At 40.5% G+C, this 20,459-nt stretch overlaps 1 protein-coding gene and 1 long non-coding RNA gene across 2 annotated transcripts in view; one reads left to right on the top strand and one right to left on the bottom strand.

Moving 5' to 3' along the window:
* LOC108293392 (gamma-sarcoglycan) overlaps positions 1-20,459 on the bottom strand; it is a gene marked incomplete at its 5' end in the record, with an annotated part of 47,199 nt that overhangs the window by 800 nt on the left and 25,940 nt on the right. The window contains one exon of the mRNA XM_017514727.2: positions 4,209-4,332. Coding sequence (XP_017370216.2) covers positions 4,209-4,332 — 124 coding nt within the window. The remainder of the gene's footprint in view (positions 1-4,208; positions 4,333-20,459) is intronic.
* LOC108293393 lies at positions 5,763-19,154 on the top strand. Its single transcript, XR_001820665.2, has 3 exons — positions 5,763-5,772; positions 14,184-14,191; positions 19,065-19,154. It is a non-coding gene; the product is annotated as an uncharacterized LOC108293393 (long non-coding RNA).

The raw sequence follows: 20,459 nt of genomic DNA, 5'->3' as shown, positions 1-20,459 counted from the left end.
AGAAGATGACACACAGGCGTTAAGGGAGGGCCACCCTGGTTAACAGCAAATCCCCATTCTCCCAAGGTTTCCAATTAGTTTCTTCTCACAGAAAACGAAATAGGCACCTGACTTTATGTAAGTCATTTCAATTATCTGATTCTTTTAAAGCCTTGTTCTATTTTACATGCAGGCTGGGACTTCACAGTTCCTTCCAGTCTAGCTGAGAAATGTGACCCCATTGTGAAAACGTTTCACCTTTACAGTTTTTGTTTTCAATAAACCAGGTTGCTTTTTAGTTTTGTGATGCTACACTTCTAAAAACGCCTTTCAAAATTATTTGTCAAAAATATTAGAATTCTGCCAATTTACATTTATCTTGTGACTCACTTTGACTATGTAAATCCTCTCCTCCCCATTAGAATCAAGTACCATCCACTGAAATAGATTAATCTTAATAATTTTTACCAGTGAATGATGAAATGTATCCTGATTTTATTCCTGATTTTATTTTCCTATGAGAGGCAATTAAATTCATCCTATTAGCTGGCAACCATTTTCCCAACTTTTAAATATTATTTGAAACGGCACTACCTCCTTTTAGATGCAGAAAAGCAGTAGACAGATAGACTAAGCCAATTAAAAAGAAACAAAAGCTACTGGATTTTCTGGTCATATGATAATTTAGTTAAACTGAAATGCAAACAAAGAGCCATTGAAATCTTTCTGATAAAGAAATAAGAATTGTCACATCCAGCAGCCAAACGCTGCCCACTCCAGGACACTCACTTGTTCCAAGGAATTAAACTGAATGTGGGTAGGCATAATCCTGTCCTTGCCAACAAGGCGAGCTCCTTCCTTTAGTTTATGTGGCTGTTATCCTTGCCTTTCAATCTATTAACAACTTGCTGTCTGCTGCACGCATTCCCTGGTGTGGACCCTGGCAGGTGAGGCTTGATCGCACGGCCCCACAGCATCGCGGGCAGCTCTGCTCCCTGCGTGCATCTCAGGCAGCTCTGCTCCCTGCGTGGTCTGGTGCAGTCGGGGTCAAAGAAGTCAAATAGGTGTTAGTATGTTTTTCAATTAGAATCTCTTTAGGTTATTATCCAACAACTCAGGTTTTTTGGGCACTTGCTTTTCACTAACACACTTTCAACTTGTTAGCTTCTGTCTCCTTTCTTGTGGTTAATTGGTCAATTTTTTTCTAGTTGTCATTTTTTCCTCTTCCAGCAAACTTGAGCTGCTGGGGCAGTCCACACACGACCTCCAAAACTCATCTTTTTTTTTTTTTTTTTTTGCCTTTATGGGACAGTGTTTGTTGAGAAGTTGAAATCTCTCTCATCCCTTTGAACTAGCTCCTCGTGGTAAGGAAGATTCATTCTAATTATGGGTCTGGCTGTGTGCTACTTGTAAAAATGACTCCTACTTCATGGAAATAAGTAATATTTCAAAAGTAAGGTAAGTTTAAATTTGTGAAGGTAACACATTTTTAAGTGTGTAGTGACATGATTTCATAATGTGATTCCAACACTCTTGATTTTTATTTCTGCATTTATCTGCTCCTGACATCATAACTTCATAGGTTATGACTTGCTGTGGCTTCCCCTGAAGACGTGTGTTCCAATAGCAGGCTGTTGTCTGGTGGGTCCTGCCCATACACTCTGGGGCTGCTCTCATGGCTGGCTCGATGATGGCACCATATCCACCTACTCCTTTACTTCACTACATTACTATGATATTAGTATCATAGTAATGTAGTTTCAAAATGTTGGCGCCCATATTCCTACAGTAGTGTCTCAAAACCCTGTGACATAATTAAGCAAATATTATGCTCCCTATTTGACAATAAGGAGAAAGGCCCAGAGAGGGCCAGATAAGATTCCTGAATTCAAACAGGTAATGAGGGAATTGATCTAGCGCTAGGACTCGGGCTTCCTGACTTCCAGCAGAATCCTCTGCCCGCTGCTCCACGTTTCATGTGTAGGGGATCTGTGCCTTGCCACAGGTGCAACGATTGGCCAGGGCTGGGGAGGAGCTTGGAAACCTATGTGCCCTCTCATTGTACTAACAGCATCCAGGGACATTTTTCCCAGCACAGTCATCCGGTGTATGGAGATGCACCTGACAGCAATAACTCAGGCACTCCCTGAGAATGACTCTATGGTCTAAGAAGAATGTGTGTTCAGAGTTCCGAGCTAAGGAGTCTACGAGGGGCCAACCCAGAGATTTAGTCCACATCTGTCAAGGACATTGGAGCACCTGGCCCATCCCTTTGAACACAGGCCAGATGGTTCATTGAGGTCCTTTGTTTTGGGCTAAATGGAAATTATTGCTAAGTGAAAGTGTTGTATAACCTGTATGCTTTTATGAATGGGGGCAGCTTTCCAGTCAAGCTCGCTGCTACTGGACCACCTTGCCTATAAGTTCTCAATAAACCCTAGGTCTGTTCCATGGCTCTGGGTCTCTTCTTCCGCCTCTTGGACATGGTAGCATCCTTATTTGAGTCAGCAGGGTCTGGCATGACAGCCAGGCCATGGTGGCATAAATGAACACAACCCACGCCACTCACTGCACTCACTGTTGGTAAGGCGGAGTATGTACAGGAGAATTCATGCAGCAGTGGCTTATTTTGAGCGCATTCATACATATAAAAATATCTGGGTTTAGGCCAAGAAGATGACATCTGTTATTTGTACAAATCTATAAATATGACATCATACGATTGGAATGAGCTTATAAGCCAAACCCTTGATTTTCTTCTAGACCTTTTAGGAACATCCCTAACTTGTTGGTGTTTCTGGCTGACTGAAATCGAGCTTTTTCCTTTTTTTTTTTTCCCCTAACAAACAAGGTTCTGTTATCGGTATTGAGCCGTGTGTACCCTAAGCCTCACTGTGACTTTGGCTGTGTCAGTGAGGTTTTAGTATCTCCTCCCCTGCTGTCTGCTGTCAACCTTGGTCTGGATAATATTAAATGGAAAATTCCAGAAATAATTTAAACATTTCAAATTGCACACTTTTCTGGCTAGCGTGATGGAATCTTGAGCCGTCCTGCCCAGGACATGAATCATCCCTGTGTCCAGCATCTCCACGCTGTCACGCTCCCAGCCTGTGAATCACTGAGGAGCTGTCTCCACGGTGAGATCCACTGTTAAGTTATTGTGGTGCTTGTGTTCAAGTCATCATTATTCTACTTAATAATGGCTCCAAAGCACAAGAGCAGTGATGCTGGCATATTGTTATAATCACTCCACCTTTTTTTTTTTTTTTTGGGACGGAGTTTTACTCTTGTTGCCCAGGCTGGAGTGCAATGAGATGATCTCAGCTCACCACAACCTCCGCCTCCGGGGTTCAAGTGATTCTCCTGCCTCAGCCTCCTGAGTAGCTGGGATTATAGGCATGCGCCACCATGCCCGGCTAATTTTTTTTGTATTTTTAGTACAGACGGGGTTTCTCCATGCTGGCCAGGCTGGTCTCGAACTATTGACCTCAGATGATCTGCCTGCCTCAGCCTCCCAAAGTGCTGGGATTACAGGCGTGAGCCACTGTGCCCGGCCAATCATTGTTCTTAATATCTCACTGAGCCTGATTTCTAAGTTAAACTTCAGCATAGTATGTATGCCCAGGAAAACACAGAGTGTACACAGGGTTCAGTACTGTGTTTTTAGGCTTCTGCTAGGGGTCCTGGAACATAGCCCCTGTCCATAAATGGGAGCAACTGTATTTCTAGGCTTAAAGTCCCAGGTTTTATCTTAAGTGTAGTTGACTTTGAAAAAACACTTATTTTTCATCTTCCATTTTCATTTAAACTGGAAATGCAGCTTAAGCGCAGCACTCTGGGCAATGAAAGGTGACAGTGGTTGTTGGTGGGTGACTCCTAGGGACAGCCATCCCCGAGAAGCTGGATCCCTAGGAAATGGCAAAATGAACATTCTCTGTAATCTCTGAATGTCTGTAGTGTGTTTTTTCCAACTTGAAAATAACAAGTCACTCGATAGCACAAATGTCAGTCAAAGAAAGTTGTGTGGATCTAGTACAGAATAATTTTAGCCTTTCTTGGCCCTTCTTTCAATGTTAAATTGTCTTTTGCTTGCCTTGTACGTTTGCTACTCTATGACCTTCATAATGTTTTCCTACAAAGTAATAGAAATTTAATACTGATTGCTTTACAGACATGATACTCAGGGTTAGCATCAGGACAAACAGTAGGAGGCTGATCTGTGAACTCACCATTCCATCACTACTATGCAAAACAATATCCATTTGAGAAAGTGCCTCGATTTTCCCAGCGTGAGCTTGAATATGCACCCCCCTTGGGGCATCCATACTTAGACTCCGGGTGGGGGATTCTAATCTGAGACGAGGAAAAGAGGCAAAGGAAAAACAGTATTAAATAAAACCACTCCAACAATCCCTCAACTTAGCATGGAAACTATGACTAGTAAGGTATATAAATCTTCAAGTCATTCTCAAATGGTAACATAGTGTGCATTATTCATTGATAAATCCAGAAATAATGTGAAATAAATAGACTTTATATCAGTGAAAGTCTATGAGATTAGTATCCTCTAAAAGCTGATAAAAACATTAGGCAGTCCTGGCTGGGTGCGGTGGCTCACGCCTGTAATCCCAGCACTTTGGGAGGCTGAGGTGGGTGGATCACGAGGTCAGGAGTTCGAGACCAGCCTGACCAACATGGTGAAATCCCATCTCTGCTAAAAATACAAAAACTAGCCTGACATGATGGCATATCTGTAATCCCCGCTACTCAGGAGGCTGAGTCAGGAGAAGCACTTGAATCGGGGTGTGGGGGGAGGCTGCAGTGAGTGGAGATTGTGTCACTTTACTCTAGCCTGGGTGACAGAGCGAGACTCTGTCTCAAAAAAAAAAAAAAAAAAAGCAGTCCTAATCCCCTGCATGTAGCAGTTTCCGATACTATTTCAAAAGAAAATGCCATTTATGAATAACTATACAAAATTATTTTCATTATGTCACCTGCTAGAGCTCAGTGGCTCTTTAGAGATGTGATCATGCTGCATGGCAGCCTTGAGCTCCTGGGCTCGAGAGATCCTCCTGCCTTGGCCTCTCAAGTAGCTGTGATGGGCTTGTTTTCTTTTTTAGTTGAAACACCAATTTATTTAGGAAAAAAAGATAGATTTAAGGACAATACATGCATTTTCCACATGTTCACGAGACAAAATATAAGTTGGTTAGGTTTTTTTTTTTTTTGATGGAGTTTCACTCTTGTTGCCCAGGCTGGAGGGCAATGGTATGATGTCAACTCACCACAAACTGCACGCCCCAGGTTCAAGTGAGTCTCCTGCCTCAGCCTCCTGAGTAGCTGGGATCACAGGACATGCACTACCACTCCTGGTTAATTTTGTATTTTTAGTAGATATGGGGTTTCTCCATGTTGGTCAGGCTGGTCTCGAACTCCCAACCTCAGGTGATCTGTGCTCCTTGGCCTTCCAAAGTGCTGGGATTTCAGGAGTGAGGTACCGTGCCTGGCTGGTCCTTTTTTTTTTTTTTTCTTTTTTTTTTTTTTTTTTTTTTTTTTTTTTTAAATTTAGAAAGATTACAGGGCAAATGGAAAGATTTCTTTTGGAAAAAATACTGAACTGATAGAACTGAAAGGAGGGAGGTTGGCCTCAGCTGGCTTTGGTTTTGTAAAATTTATCAGACTCTCCTTGTGGTTAAGCCAAATAAAGGAAGAGAACCAGGAATATAAGAGCCAGAGGAGCTATCTTACTTGCCTCTGCCTGGAAAAGGCTGTATTTCCACCAGATGGCACAATGTGATCATTTGAGACACTTTTCAGCTGCTCAGCCCAAAGTTTGAAATGCTGATTTCAAAGAAATGCTTAAAGAGCAGTAGGAAGCAGAAGAAAGAGAAAAAGATAAGTAATTAGGAAATCCTACCCACTGTGGGCTAGGGTTTAACGGGAGGAGAGGGGCAGGGAGCAGAGAGAAAGGAAGTTGTGTAAGAGAGAAGTACCCTGATAATGAATCTGCACTTAAACTGAATGAACATTTATTTGACAGACTTTTTACACCTGATACATTGCTCCCTTGTATTGGTGAGTTTTTTTGGTCTATCACTATTTGTTATAGAAGACAAAGTTTCATTTTATGAGCATGTAAAGTTAGACCTGCTATACATTTTCAAGTCTTACCTTGAGTATGAGAAAAATCTTAGAGACATTTATGGAATGTATTGGTCAAGTTAGGCTGGGGAACACTTTGGTACAGCTCCATGTGCATGGCCTAGCCCACTGCCTACCCAGTTTGCTATATATACATGCATACATACATATATATACACACGGAGTCTTGCTGTTGCCCAGACTAGAGTGCAGTTGGCGTGATCTTGGCTCACTGCAACCTCTGCCTCCTGGGTTCAAGCAATTCTCCTGCCTCAGCCTCCCAAGTATCTGGGATTACAGGTGCCGCCACTGTGCCCAGCTAATTTTTGTATTTTTAGTAGAGATGGGGTTTCACTATCTTGGCCAGGCTGATCTTGAACTCCTGACCTCATGATCCACCTGCCTGGGCCTCACAAAGTGCTGGGATTACAGGCATAAGCCACCATATCTGGCCTCAGTTTGCTATTTTGACCTTGGATAATTGTCTACATTTTTCCTGCAAGAAGGAAGGAAAGGAAGGAAGAATACAGAAGCACCTTTTAAGCCTGGTCCATTTTGGGCAGACCATCTGTGACCTTGAAGATCCTTGTGAAAGTGAGTCTGTTTCCAAGATCAGTCATTAAACAACAACAAAATGACCTCAACCTGATAATTTACAAATTTTTAATCATGTTATAATATGATGCCGCTAGAAGAGCAAACTTCTTACCCTTTGCATTATTTCTAGACTTGGAGATGAGAAATTTCAGTTCAACCTAGATTGAGACATATTTTACAAAAAGGCTAAGATTGCTCTGAAGCATACATTTCCATTAACACACTGAACAGTACTCACGTACAAAATAACTTGTTTTCTGTCTTTGTTATATTTTAGTTTGCCAGTTAGATATATAAATACCCTCTTTTTTGAATATGTAAATATATAAATATAAATATTATGACTTCAATGAAAAGTAAGAGTTTTGAACAGTGTCACAGAAATATATCCAAATGCTTATGTGTGTGTGCATGTAATATTAAATATATATCATATATAAATATGTATCTTTCATATCAAATGTTCAGGTCACATCACAGCAATTCTCTTCTTCGAACATAAGGCATTGACTTTGCTTTCAGAATTTGATTCTTCTCATTACTTCAATTGAAGATATACACAAAAGACTTGGAAGTTGACTTTGAGAGATCTCACAGTTGATTGGTGTATTAGTCAAGGCTCCCTAGAGGGACAGAACAGGATATATATAATCCTGAGATTATAGGCACCCTAATGGATCTCCTGTATTCCATGCATAGTCTTCTTTACCTCCATTGTGGAGTATATATATAAAGGGACGTTCACTAAGTTTTAACTTACAAGATCACAAGGTCCCACAATAGGCCATCTGCAAGCTTGAGAAGCAAGGAGAGCCAGTCCGAGTCTCAAAACTGAAGAACTTGGAGTCCAATGTGCAAGGGCAGGAAGAGTCCAGCGTGGTTGAAAGATGTAGGCTGGGAGCCTTTTCACATTTTTCTGCCTGCATTATATTCGCCGGCCGCTGATTAGATGGCGCCCACCCAGTTAAGGTGGGTCTGCCTTTCCAAGCCCACTGACTCCAATGTTCATATCCTTTGGCAACACCGTCACAGACACACCCAGGACCGATATTTTGTATCCTTCAATCCAATCAAGTTGACACTCAGTATTAACCATCACAAATCCAACCTTGGCAACTTGAACCCATATACGTCTCCTGAGATCATACAGAATCTTCAAATAAAGACAATAATGTCAACAGACACAGTGGCTCATGCCTGTTATCCCAGCACTTTGGGAGGCTGAGGTGAGCAGATCACCTGAGGTCAGGAGTTCGAGACCGGCCTGGCCAACGTGGTGGAACCCCATCTCTACAAAAAATAAAAATTAGCGGGGTATGGTGGCACGTGCCCATAGTCCCCGCTACTTGGGAGGCAGGAGAATTGCTTGAACCTGGGAGGCAGAGGTAGCAGTGAGCCAAGATCACGCCACTGCACTCCAGCCTGGGCAACAGAGTGAGACTCTGTCTGAAAAAAGAAAAAAAAAAAAGATCATAAGGTCATAATTACACCTAACATAATACAACTATTCTTTGTACAACTGGAAATGCACCAATCCCCAATCCAAATACTATTACATAAAGTTAACAATACTTAAGTGCTGATATGAAGTCAATAAGTCTTATGTCACATGATAAAAGAAAAGGAAATAAAGATATTTTCTTAGTACAAGTGTATACATGCACAAACATATTTTTAGCAGGAAAAAAGGAGAAAATACTTATGACAATTACAGTCCTTGTTTCTGTAGCTGGTCACGTGGTCGTAGCTGGTATTGATGACCTTCTTCTACTACCCACTCTGTGTTCCCTTTGCCTTCAGCAAGCAGCTCAGCAGGTCCTGGTTTTTTTCTGGTAGAGTGACCCAAACTTTCATTCCTGAGGGGTCTGGGACATTTGTAGTCCTGCCTGGATTGGGCTGTTGTCGTTTCCCATTGACCTTAATTCCAGGCATGGTAGTACTAAGAGATGCCTTAATGAATCTCCTGTATTCCATGCAGACCCTTCCTTACCTCCATTGTGGAGTAGTACACTAATTTCATCTTGATAGTCCAGGTCAGTCACCCCAGCCAACACTGTAACTCCCTTCTTAGCCTGTTGACTTAAAGGTAGGACGAGCTCCAAGTGTCCGGGTGGCAATCCTAAATTCCAGTTAATGGGATCATTGTTGTGTCTCCTGGTGCCAGCATTCCTCCCTCTGGAACTAAGAACTCAAGGTCAGCAGAATGTAACGTTGCAGGAACAGGGAGCAAAAATTTTGCTAGAGGATCACTATGGGTGTTGGTGAGAGGTGCCACTTCCACTTCCACCCCTTGATTCCTGGACCTGTGAATCCTGGCTGTGGGAGAAACAGTACCACATATTGGACATTGATTCAGAGTATAGACAGCCTTCTGGAGAACTCTGCACCAGCCTTGCAAAGTATTGTCACCTAGGTGGCATTGTAATTGTGACTTCAAAAGGTCATTCCACCGTTCTACCAATCTAACTGCTTCAGAATAACGGGGAACATGGTAACACCAGTAAATTCCATGAACATGAGCCCACTGCTGCATTTCTTTAGCTGCAAAGTGAGTTCCTTGGTTAGAGACAATGCTGTGTGGAATACCATGATGGTAGATAAGGCATTCCGTGAGTCCACGATGGTAGTCTTGGCAGAAGCATTGCATGCAGGATAGGCAAATCTATATCCAGAGTAACTGTCTATTCCAGTGAGGACAAACCTCTGCCCTTTTCATGAGATGGAAGGGGTCCAATATAATCAACCTGCCACCAGGTAGCTGGCTGATCACCCAGAGGAATGCTGCCATATTGAGGGCTCAGTGTCAGTCTCTGCTGCTGGCAAAATGGGCACTCAGCCGTGGCTGTAGCCAAATCAGCCTTGGTGAGTGGAAGTCCATGTTGCTGAGCCCATGCATAACCTCCATCCGTGCCACCATGGCCACTTTGTTCATGGTCCCGTTGGACAATGACAGGGGTGATGGGAGAAAGGGACTGAGAGGTGTCCACAGAACAGGTCATCGTATCCACTTGATTATTAAAACCCCTCCTCTGCTGAGGTCACCTGTTGGTGAGCACTCACATGGGATACAAATATCTTCACAGTTTTTGATCACTCAGAGAGGTGCATCCATATATCTCTTCTCCAAATTTCTTTGTCACCAATTTTCCAATCATGCTTCTTCCAAGTCCCTGACCATCCAGCCAAACCATTGACTACAGCCCATGATTTAGTATATAATTACACATCTGGCCATTTCTCCTTCCATGCAAAGTGCACAGCCAGGTACACTGCTCAAAGTTCTGCCTGCTGGGAAGGTTTCCCTTCACTGCTGTTCTTCAGGGATGTCCTAGAAAGGGATATAGTACTAGGGGCTATAGTGCTACAGCTGTCCACTTTTGTGTGGTGCTTGCATATCATGCAGAACCATCTGTGAACCAGTCTTCTCCTCCTCTGTCAACTGATCACAGGGCACTCCCCATGAGGCCTGGGGGAGAGAAGGCAGGGTGGCAAGAGTGAAGACCCATTGGCATTTGAGCCATTTCCTCATGTAACTTACTTGTGCCTTTAGGACCTGCTTGAGCACTATGGCATATACAACACTTCCATTTGATGATGGAATGCTGCTGTGCGTGACCCCCTTTATGGCTAGATGGGTCAAAAAGCCCCCAGTTCATGACAGGCAGTTCAGGTCGCATGGTGACTTGATGACCCATAGTCAAATGTTCAATTTCCACCAAAGCCCAGTAACAAGAGCTGTCTTTCAAAAGGAGAGTAGTTATCTGCAGAAGATGGCAGGGCCTTGCTCCAAAGTCCCAGAGGCCTCTGCTGTAATTCACCTATGGGGGCCTGCCAAGGGTTCCCAACAGCATCACTATCTACCACTGACACCTCAGGCACCATCGGATCTGCTGGGGCATATGGCCCAATTGGCAGAGCAACCGGCACAGCAGCCCGGACCTGGGACAGAGCCTTCTCCTGGTCTGGACCCCCCTCAAAGCTGGCAGCCTTTCTGGGCAGCTGGAGTAACACACCCAAATGAGGAATGTGTTGCCTCCAAAATCCAAATAGGCCGAGTAGGCATTGCGCCTCTTTCTTGGTTGCAGGTAGGGCCAAATGCAGCAAGTTATCCTTCACCTTAGAAGGAATATCTTGACAGACCCCACACCACTGGACCCCTAGAAATTTTACTGAGGTAGACTTTCAGAAGGTCCCTGAATTTTAGCTGGATTTATTTCCTGTCCTCTGCCACACAAATGTCTCACCAATAAGTCCAGAGTGTTTGCCACTTCTTGCTCACTGGACCCAATCAGCATAATGTCATCAATGTAGTAAACCAGCGTGATGTCTTATGGAAGCGAAAAACAATAAATAACTCCATCCTTAATATTCTGTTCCTTTAGAACCACTTCTGGTATTAAAATCTGTATTAGTTAGGGTTCCCTAGAGGGACTGAACTAATAGGATACACACACACACACATACATACATATGTAGGATATGTGTGTGTATGTGTGTGTATATATGTATATATATACACACACACACATATCCAGGATCAATACTTTGTATCCTTCAGCCCAATAACATATGTGTGTGTGTATATATATATATATATATATATATACACATACACATATGGGAGTTTATTAAGTATTAACTCACATGATCACAAGCTCCCACAATAGGCCGTCTGCAAGCTTGAGCAGCAAGGAGAGCCAGTCCAAGTCTCAAAATTGAGGAACTTGGAGCCCAATGTTAGAGGGCAGGAAGTGTCCAGCATGGGAGAAAGATGTAGGCTGGGAGCCTAACCCAGTCCCTCCTTTTCACGTTTTCCTGCCTGCTTTATATTTGCTGGCAGCTGATTAGATGGTGCCCACCCGATTAAGGATGGATCTGCCTTCCCCAGCCCACTGACTCCAATGTTAATCTCCTTTGGCAACACTGTCGCCAACATACCCAGGATCAATACTTTGTATCCGTCAGTCCAATCAACTTGACACTCAGTATTAACCATCACAATTGGTGTTATAAAAAATACAATTAAGGTGATTTGATTGCTGAGGCAGGAGTATTATTTTTTCTATGGTACTGAGCTGCTACAAAGCAGGTGAGTTTTAAGTTGTGCTCCTTGTTAAATAAAAATAAATAGAAGTCAGTCATTTTCCAAAGTTTACCCTGTATTCATTTTCAATTGCGTTTATAGACTATGACTAGTCAGTCATGTATGACCTTAATAGTTATTGCTCATGTCATGTTGATGTCATTTTTAAAAAAAGAGAAGGCCAGGCTCAGTGGCTCACGCCTATAATCCAAGCACTTTGAGAGGCTGAGGTGGGTGAATCAATTGAGGTCAGGAGTTCGAGACCAGCATGGACAATATGGTGAAACCCTGTCTCTACTAAAAATACGAAAATAAGTCAGGCATGGTGGTGGGTGCCTGTATTCCCTGGGAGGCTGAGGCAGGAGAATTGCTTGAACCCAGGAGGCAGAGGCTGCAGTGAGCTGAGATCGCGCCACTGCACTCCAGTCTGGATGACAGAGTGAGACTCCATCTCAAAAAGAAGAAAAGAGAAAGAGAAGGAGAAGGAGAAGAAGGAGGAGGAGGAGGAGGAGGAGAAGGAGAAGGAGTTACTGAAAAATATGAACAAAAGCCTAAATATTTAAAGCTTTTTTCAAGCTCTTATTAAGCTCAAATTTTACAAGATGAGAGACCAGGAAGCATGACTACAAGTATAATAAGAAAACCTAATCTTTTATTTTCAGAAAACAGTTCAGAGGATTATCAATGGCTGAAGAATGGGTAACTCACCTGATATACCATACGAAAATTTCCAATTTTCAAAAGGTTGAAATCTAATAAACGTACTCAGCACTAAGACTAAACTGAACATGATTTTATATTTCTTTAGAAATTTCCTAATATTACCTAATACATGTTTTTGGAGCCATCATTTTTTTTCAAATGTCACATTTGGAAAAGCAATTTAATATAAAAGAAAACCTCTGTGTTTATCAGTACAGTTTCAAAATGCGTATAGATTTAGGGGGTACAAGTGTAGTTTTGTTACATGGATATATTACATAGAGGCAAAGTCTGGGCTTTCAGTGTAACCACTGTCCAAATGGCATGCGTTGTACCCATTAAGTGATGTCTCATCCCTCACCACCTTATCCTCCCAGCCTGCAGTGGCTATCACTCCAATGTATTTATCATGGTTACTGGTTTATTTGCCACATTTCTATCATTTTATTTGATTTCCCAAGCTTCTTCTTTTCATTGTTTCTTCTTTCTCTCCTTCGTTGGATTAATAAACTTTTAATATGCACACGAGGTGGTTGGGATCAGAGGCTGATTCCTCGTTGAACACCGTAAGTAGTGTATGTCAGCCCCACTTTGCCCTCATCTCTACCCTAGGGCAATGTGCCAAGCACCAAGCCAGCTGTCCTACAGGAGTAGTTGGACACCTCATAGATGAAGGCTGAAGAAAAGTGACTTTCCCCTGCAAATCAAGGGAAAGGAGGCAGCTCCCCACCTCCCCAGTGAAAAGGTCTCTTCATGGGTCCACAGATTGCAAGTGAAAAAAACCTCTCTCTACCCTCTAGAGAATGAGGAAGACATACATGTGAAGAACCATGGCTAACAATTTCTCAGAATTGAAAAAGAACGGGAGTTTCTCTAACCAAAGAACTGAAGTTCACCAATACCCAAGTATAAACTAACACATACCAGACACTTTGTGGTGAAACTGCAGATCGTGAAGATTTACAAGAAAATCTTAAAATAATTCAGAATGAATATCAGATCGTCTCTAAAGAATCAAAAGTACACTAATGAGTAATATATTTTAAAATGCTGGTGTTAAATGATTGTCAGCCTAGATAGAAATAGCTCAGCCTAACCAGCACTCGACTATAAAGGAAATCAGACATATCAGACACAGGGAACAAATGTAGTATTTATAGATCTTTACCAAAAAAAGTATGTACGGAAATTAAAGTAAGAAGAAAAGAATGCTTCCAAGAAGAAGCGATGGCCATTAAAAAACGTGTTGGTAAAGCTAAATAGGTATGGCCTGAAAAAATACAGCAGGGAGATAAATAAAAGCAATGCTGAAATAAAACCACATGGAAAGGGAAGTTTGGATGGAAGTGACTTTTAAAAAATATTATTTGGGGCCGGGCGCGGTGGCTCACGCCTATAATTCCAGCACTTTGGGAGGCCGAGGCGGGTGGATCATGAGGTCAAGAGATCGACACCATCCTGGTCAACATGGTGAAACCCCGTCTCTACTAAAAATACAAAAATTAGCTGGGCGTGGTGGCGCACGCCTGTAGTCCCAGCTACTCGGGAGGCTGAGGAAAAATATTATTTGGGAAGAAGCTGGTATTGATGTAGACTTGGTTGACAAGTATTAATGTGTCTCTGTGCATGTAAACAAATAAAAGACAATCATTAAAAGAAGAAATATAGAACAATTAGAGAGAAATATAGGTGGAGAGAAGGAAAAGTTTATTAATCCAACAAAGGAGAAAAAATGAAAAGAAAATCATGGTAAATAAAATGATAGAAAAGTGGCAAATAAACTAGTAACCATCACAAATATAAATGGGCTAAAATAACCCATTAAAAGAAAATCTCAAACCAAAAACTTTTCCCTAGAGAAACAACTGAAACATAATGCTGCAAACCTATTGAAAATAAAATATTTGGAAAAGGTAAATCAGTGCAAAAGAAAGCAGGTCCAGGTATAGCAACTGTAATATCAGATAAAATAAGGGAAAAAGGGTAACATTACTTATGATTAAAAGAAACAATTCATAAGAATTAAGCAGGGACTTATATGCATCAAATATTAAAGCAAAAGAAAAAAATTTGCAATACCAAAATTATAGTGGAAGTTTTAATAAGCCTCAGCAAGAAACTGATAAAGAAGACAAAATTAGTAAGTATATAGAAGATGTTAGCAACGTAATTTGTAAAATTGACCTAGCAGCCGCAACCATACAAGCCTTGCATTAAAGCAAAAGATAACACACTTTTACCATAAAAGTTTAAGAATAATTATAAGACCATAATGAGTAACAAGAAAAAATTTCTAGCAAAGAAAGAACCAAAGTGGACCTGAAAACAGAAAACGTGAAAAGAGGGACTTCATTAAATAAATTGAAGTGGAAAAAATCCAACTTCCCCAAAATGTACTGGCTCCTTCATCTCATAGATGAGTTTACACCAAACTTTTATTGTTCTTACACACACTGTTTCAAAGCAAAAGGAGAGGCGGGAACTTAGACCAAAATGGAGCTTTCTTAATTTGATAATAGGTATTACTACTCACCAAAAACCTATAGCAGCAGACATCATTTAATTAAAAAATTTAGAAGCATTTCTCAAAGTGAGGAAGTAAACACAGATGTCCATCATTACGCTCTCTAGTCAACATTTACTGGAGGTCCCAGCCAAATTAATGAAACAGGAATTTGAGAAGTATAGTAATAAAAGGGATGACTTTTTTTTTTTTGGCACTATAACCATCTTAATGGACAAACCAGTTAAGTTCTATAATCAAAATATTAAAACTAAGCTGGGTATGGTGGTTTGCCCCTGTAGTCCCAGCTACTTGGAAGGCTGAGGCAGAAGGATCATTTGAGCCCAGGAGTTCAAGGCCAGCCTGGACAATATAACAAGACCCCATCTTCCTCTCTCTCTTTTTCTCGCTCTCTCTCAGTGTATGTATGTATTACTATATATAAACTAATAACAATGATCAATAAAGTTGCTGGGTTAAAAACTGCCATGTAAAAATCAATAATAATCACTTTTGAAAGTGTAGTGGAAAAGAGAACCCATTCTCAACAGAAACAAAAACTATGAACACCCTGGTAATTAATTCTAATAATTATGGGCCAAACCTAAGAATATCACAAAATAATAAGGGCATAAAAGAAGACTGTGAATAAAGAGATATACATATTTATGAACAAGATAATTCATTATTATAAAGATATGAATTCAATGTAATTCCAATGAAAAAGCCAATAGAGTTTTTCATAAAACCTGAAAAATTGATTTTAAAATGTACATGGAAAATAGACCAGGCACAGCAGCTTACGTCTGTAATCCCAGCACTCTGGGAGGCTGAGGTGGACAAATCACTTGAGGTCAGGAGTTCGAGACCAGCCTGGCCAACAGGATGAAACACAGTCTCTACAAAAATACAAAAATTATCCTGACGTGGTGGCACGCACCTGTAATTCCAGCTACTGAGGTGGGAGAATCACTTGAACCCAGGAGGTGGAGGCTGCAGTGAGTCAAGATCATGCCACTGCACTCCCGCCTAGGTGACAGAGTGAGACTTCATCTCAAAAACAAAAACAAAAACAAAAAAAAAAAAAGAAAAAAGAAAAAACCAACAACAACGTGAAAAATAAATGTCTAAAAACAGTCAATACAACTCTGAAGAAGACATGGTGGGGACACTTGCCCGAGCAGAGACCAGATACATTGTACAATTGGCTTAAGAAGAAAAAAGCCAGAACAATGAACAAGAATAGGGCACCTATTAAAAATACCTTTACAGATGACAAAAATAGCAGTACAGATCAACAAGGAATAGGCTGACTTTTGAGACAACTGGGTATCCTCCCTCAGAAAACAAAAGAAAATTATTTGCCTACTTCACATCCACATGAAAAATAACTTCTTGTCTGGTTAAAGACCTGAGCACAAAAACAAAAATGTTTTTTGAAAGAACTCACTCCCTCCTTAGTGCCCAAGCACTGGTTCCTGAAAGTTTATTTTCATAGAATACTACAAGGATACGTTAACTTTCATACTGGCCAAATACTCTCCAGAAAAAGATCAGTGTCTGTAAATACATGATTAACAAACGAAGCATTCATGATCTTCAGCAATCCACTTCTTGTTAGACTTGACCACCATCTAAATGTAATATTGACATTAATGGGGATCCATATGAAGGTTTTTAATTTTTTCTCACTTCTGTTCTGAACGTCTTTTGTACATAAAAACTTGTGTTTTGGTTTACTACTGAACTATGCAAAGACATTGTGTATATGTAATTGTATTTACACAATAAATGCCTGCATTTTAATAGTTATGTATTTATTTATAATGTTCTTCATGATTTATGACAATGATGAGCTTTGAAATTCAAGTATTTCACTTGAATTTATGGAATCTATGGTTTTAAATGCAGATATAGTCTGATACATTGATATGAACATTATTGCCCTATATTTCTTTTCCCATGCATGCATACTGACTTGTAATATTTTCCTTTGAATTAGATCACCTGTTATTACAACTTTGAAAAAAAACCATACAGTTCTGTATAACCTCACTCCTAAAAGATGCATAACAGGGCACAGTGCCAGGTACTACCCACAGCCAATGCTGGCGCCATCCCAGTCACCCAAATTACTCCTGAGATTTCATTATTTCTGAAAAGTGCGCTCTGTCTTCAAAAAAGATGACTTGTTTCACTCATGAAAAATAATAAAATAATCTTCTAAACTCATCAAGACTGTACTCACAGAAAATAAACTAATAATCTCTGAGGTCTAGAAGGGAGTAGAAGGTCACTGCAATGAACAGAAATTTGTGAAAGACGATGCTGCATTATAGGGTAACTAATGTCACGCAGATAAGATGGCTGCAATTAAACATCTTTGACTTGTCCAATTCAGTCTTTCAGGGAAGGCTCAGGCTCTTAATCACTGCAGAAGTCAGTGAACTGTAAAAGTTCGGTTGTCCTTAAGACCTCTGTTTCAGTAACTTGGTTTCGTATTTTTCATCTTATTTGTTAATCTTAAAGGGAATCAAGTTTGTTTGCTAAGAAAACATATTAAATCTTAAAAAGCTCCTTTTAGCCAAAAGAAAATTAGAACCAATATATTTGTAAGTCCTTCTTGAAAAGGGCAACTGTACATTTACATTTGGAGTATTACTTTTCATATAACATATTTCACATTCCAGATTTAACACCCCCTGTTCTTGGATAGATGACTCAGTAAGTTGTCAGTTTTCCCTAAGGGAATTTATAAACTTAATGTAATCCTAATGACAGATAAGTTTTCTGGAACTAGGCAAGTTAATACTCAAGTTCCTATTCAAAAATACATAAGCAAGACTAGGCAGACTAATGCTCAATGATATACAAAGTCGTGTGTGTGTGTGTGTGTGTGTGCGTGTGTGCATGAGTGTGTCTGTGTGTATGTGTGAGCACATGAATCCATGTGTGCACAGTTAGTCCTACCAGACATGAAAATAACCTCTAAGGCCTATTCAGGCTGGGCCTGGTGGCTCACCCCTATAATCCCAGCACTTAGAAAGGTCGAGGTGGGTGGATCACCTGAGGCCAGGAGATCGAGACCAGCCTGGCTAACATGGTGAAATCTGATCTCTACAAAAAAAAAATACAAAAATTAGCCAGGCATGGTGGCAGGCATCTGTAATCCCAGCTACTCAGGAAGCTGAGGCAGGAGAATCACTTGAACCTGGAAGGTGGAGATTGCCGTGAGCTGAGATAATCCCACCACACTCCAGTCTGGGCAACAGAGCAAGACTGTCTCAAAAAAAAAAAAAAAAAAAAAAGCCCATTTAGTTAACAAAGTCAGTACTGGCTCATGAATGGCGAGGCTAGTGCAGCAAAACAGCAAATGCAGGAACAGCCCCAAGCATAGAGAAATGTAGTGGTAAAGGTTGTATTTCAAATCATAGGGGGAAAAGTAGAGTTTTAAATAAACAATCCATTGCTGGCATATCTGGTTGGCCAATTGGAAAAGGTACAATTAGAACCAGACCCCACACCTTACGGATCCTACTTCACACAATAACAAATAAGTGGATCAGAGGTCTAATTGTAAAAGATAAAGCCATGCCAGAAACATGTTAATTTCAAACTTAAAATCCAGATACAGCAAAAGAAATGGTTAATAAACATGAGGATATAAGCATTGAAATGCCTGCATGGCATAAAGTACAATAAGTTAAAAACCAAATGAAGCTGGAGCAAATTATTTAAAACATACATCGGAGATGAAGGGCTAATATCCCCAATATTTAAAGAAGCCTTAAAAATTAAGAGTAAAATATATATATATATATATATTTAAATTTAAATTCACTTTTTATTCTTTCATAGATTTTAACAATTATTCACAACTTCTAACATAAAGGTAGTGAAATCTCAAGGATAAGGAGGCAATATACATGGTCTCTTCTATTCGTTCTTCAGGATGGAAGGAAATCTCCAAAGGGTACCATGTGTGAGATTAACACTGGAAAAATACACATGAAACTTGTTTGACTGGCTCCACTTAGGACTAGACACAGCGCAATACAGAACTGCATCATGTTTTTAAAAGATCATTGTAATTTTAACACATTCTTACTAAAGACACACATACTATCAGTGACCAACCTGAAATTCTGTAACAGGTAAAGGGAGACTTATGATGAATATCTAAGCATAGGTTCTCTAGCATCTTCACACTCAAACATCAACATTCTTAAAGGGAATAAGAATGATTTCAAATGCAAAACAGCAAAAAAACAAATTTGGTCAAACTTTCTTCATCACACCATTCGTTGCTATCACAGTCCTAGTTTGCTGGTAGGTTTAAGATAGGTTTAAGAGAGTAAAAATATTTTTAAAAAGTAGAAAAAGACAAATAATTCACAAAAAGAAATATAAAAATTGGCTTTAAACATGAAAAGTTGCTCCACCTCACTCGTATTAAGAGAAATGCAAACTGTATTGAGATATAATTTCTAACCTTTCAGATTGGCAAAAATTAAAATAGATTAATTAAAGAACATTGTGTTGGGAGCTACGGGGAAAGGAAAATAGGTTTTATTGTAACAATGCTAGTGTGCAAATTGGTACACCCCAATAGAGGGGAAGTCACTGGCAGGGGATCTGAGTAAACAATATATGCATTTATCTTTTTCACCCATAGATTCCTCTTCCAGGAATTTACCATGAAGCTATTTCTCCAACAATGCGAAAATTTACCTGCACAAGCACGTTTGGTTCACATTGTAATTACAAAATATTGTAAATAAATAGGTGCCCACATACAGGAGAGCAGTTGAAAAACCTCTGATGCGTGCCTACTAGGGACCTGTATGCGGTTTCTGGAGCTCTTTCCTGGCATATGCCTTCTTCTCTGATCCGGTGCCCCCAAGACTCCATCAGCCTTCACTCCCCACTCTTGGATCTCTTTCTCCTCCATTCCCTGAGGTTCCCAACTTCTAACTGGATTCCCCTGCCCTGTGCCTTGATTCTGAACGTGCCTGAGAGCAGAGAGCTTGGGCAAGTGTAGGGCTCACCTCATTAGTTTATCTTGTTTTGCATTTCCAGTGTCTGAAAGTGGTTGTTTCATATATTTGTCAAGTGTTTTCCTGGTTACTAGAGATGTCACATCTGGTCCCAGTTACTTCATGAGGGACAGAGGAAGACTGTTGCCCAGAGCTGCCCTGCTGCGAGCTTGCAGGGGTTCCCTTTCCCAGATCCTTCTTAACAATTTCCTTCTCCCACTTCATACGGAAAGACATGCTCATTCATTCTGAATCGATTATGATGTATTACCGTGAGGTAGAAATACTTCCAGGAGTAATGTGCAAGGGAAAATGTAAAATATTGGTGATAGAATGGACAAATTGAATGACAATGATTACAGAGATAATCATTGGGCAAATTACACAGTTTCCAACTCTTTATTTTCAACAAAAATTG

The sequence above is a fragment of the Cebus imitator genome, unplaced genomic scaffold, assembly GCF_001604975.1.
Source record: "Cebus imitator isolate Cc_AM_T3 unplaced genomic scaffold, Cebus_imitator-1.0 Scaffold536, whole genome shotgun sequence".
In the NCBI taxonomy this organism is placed as follows: domain Eukaryota; kingdom Metazoa; phylum Chordata; class Mammalia; order Primates; family Cebidae; genus Cebus; species Cebus imitator.
Note: the sequence above shows the minus strand (reverse complement) of the source record. Positions and strands in the feature narration are given on the sequence as shown.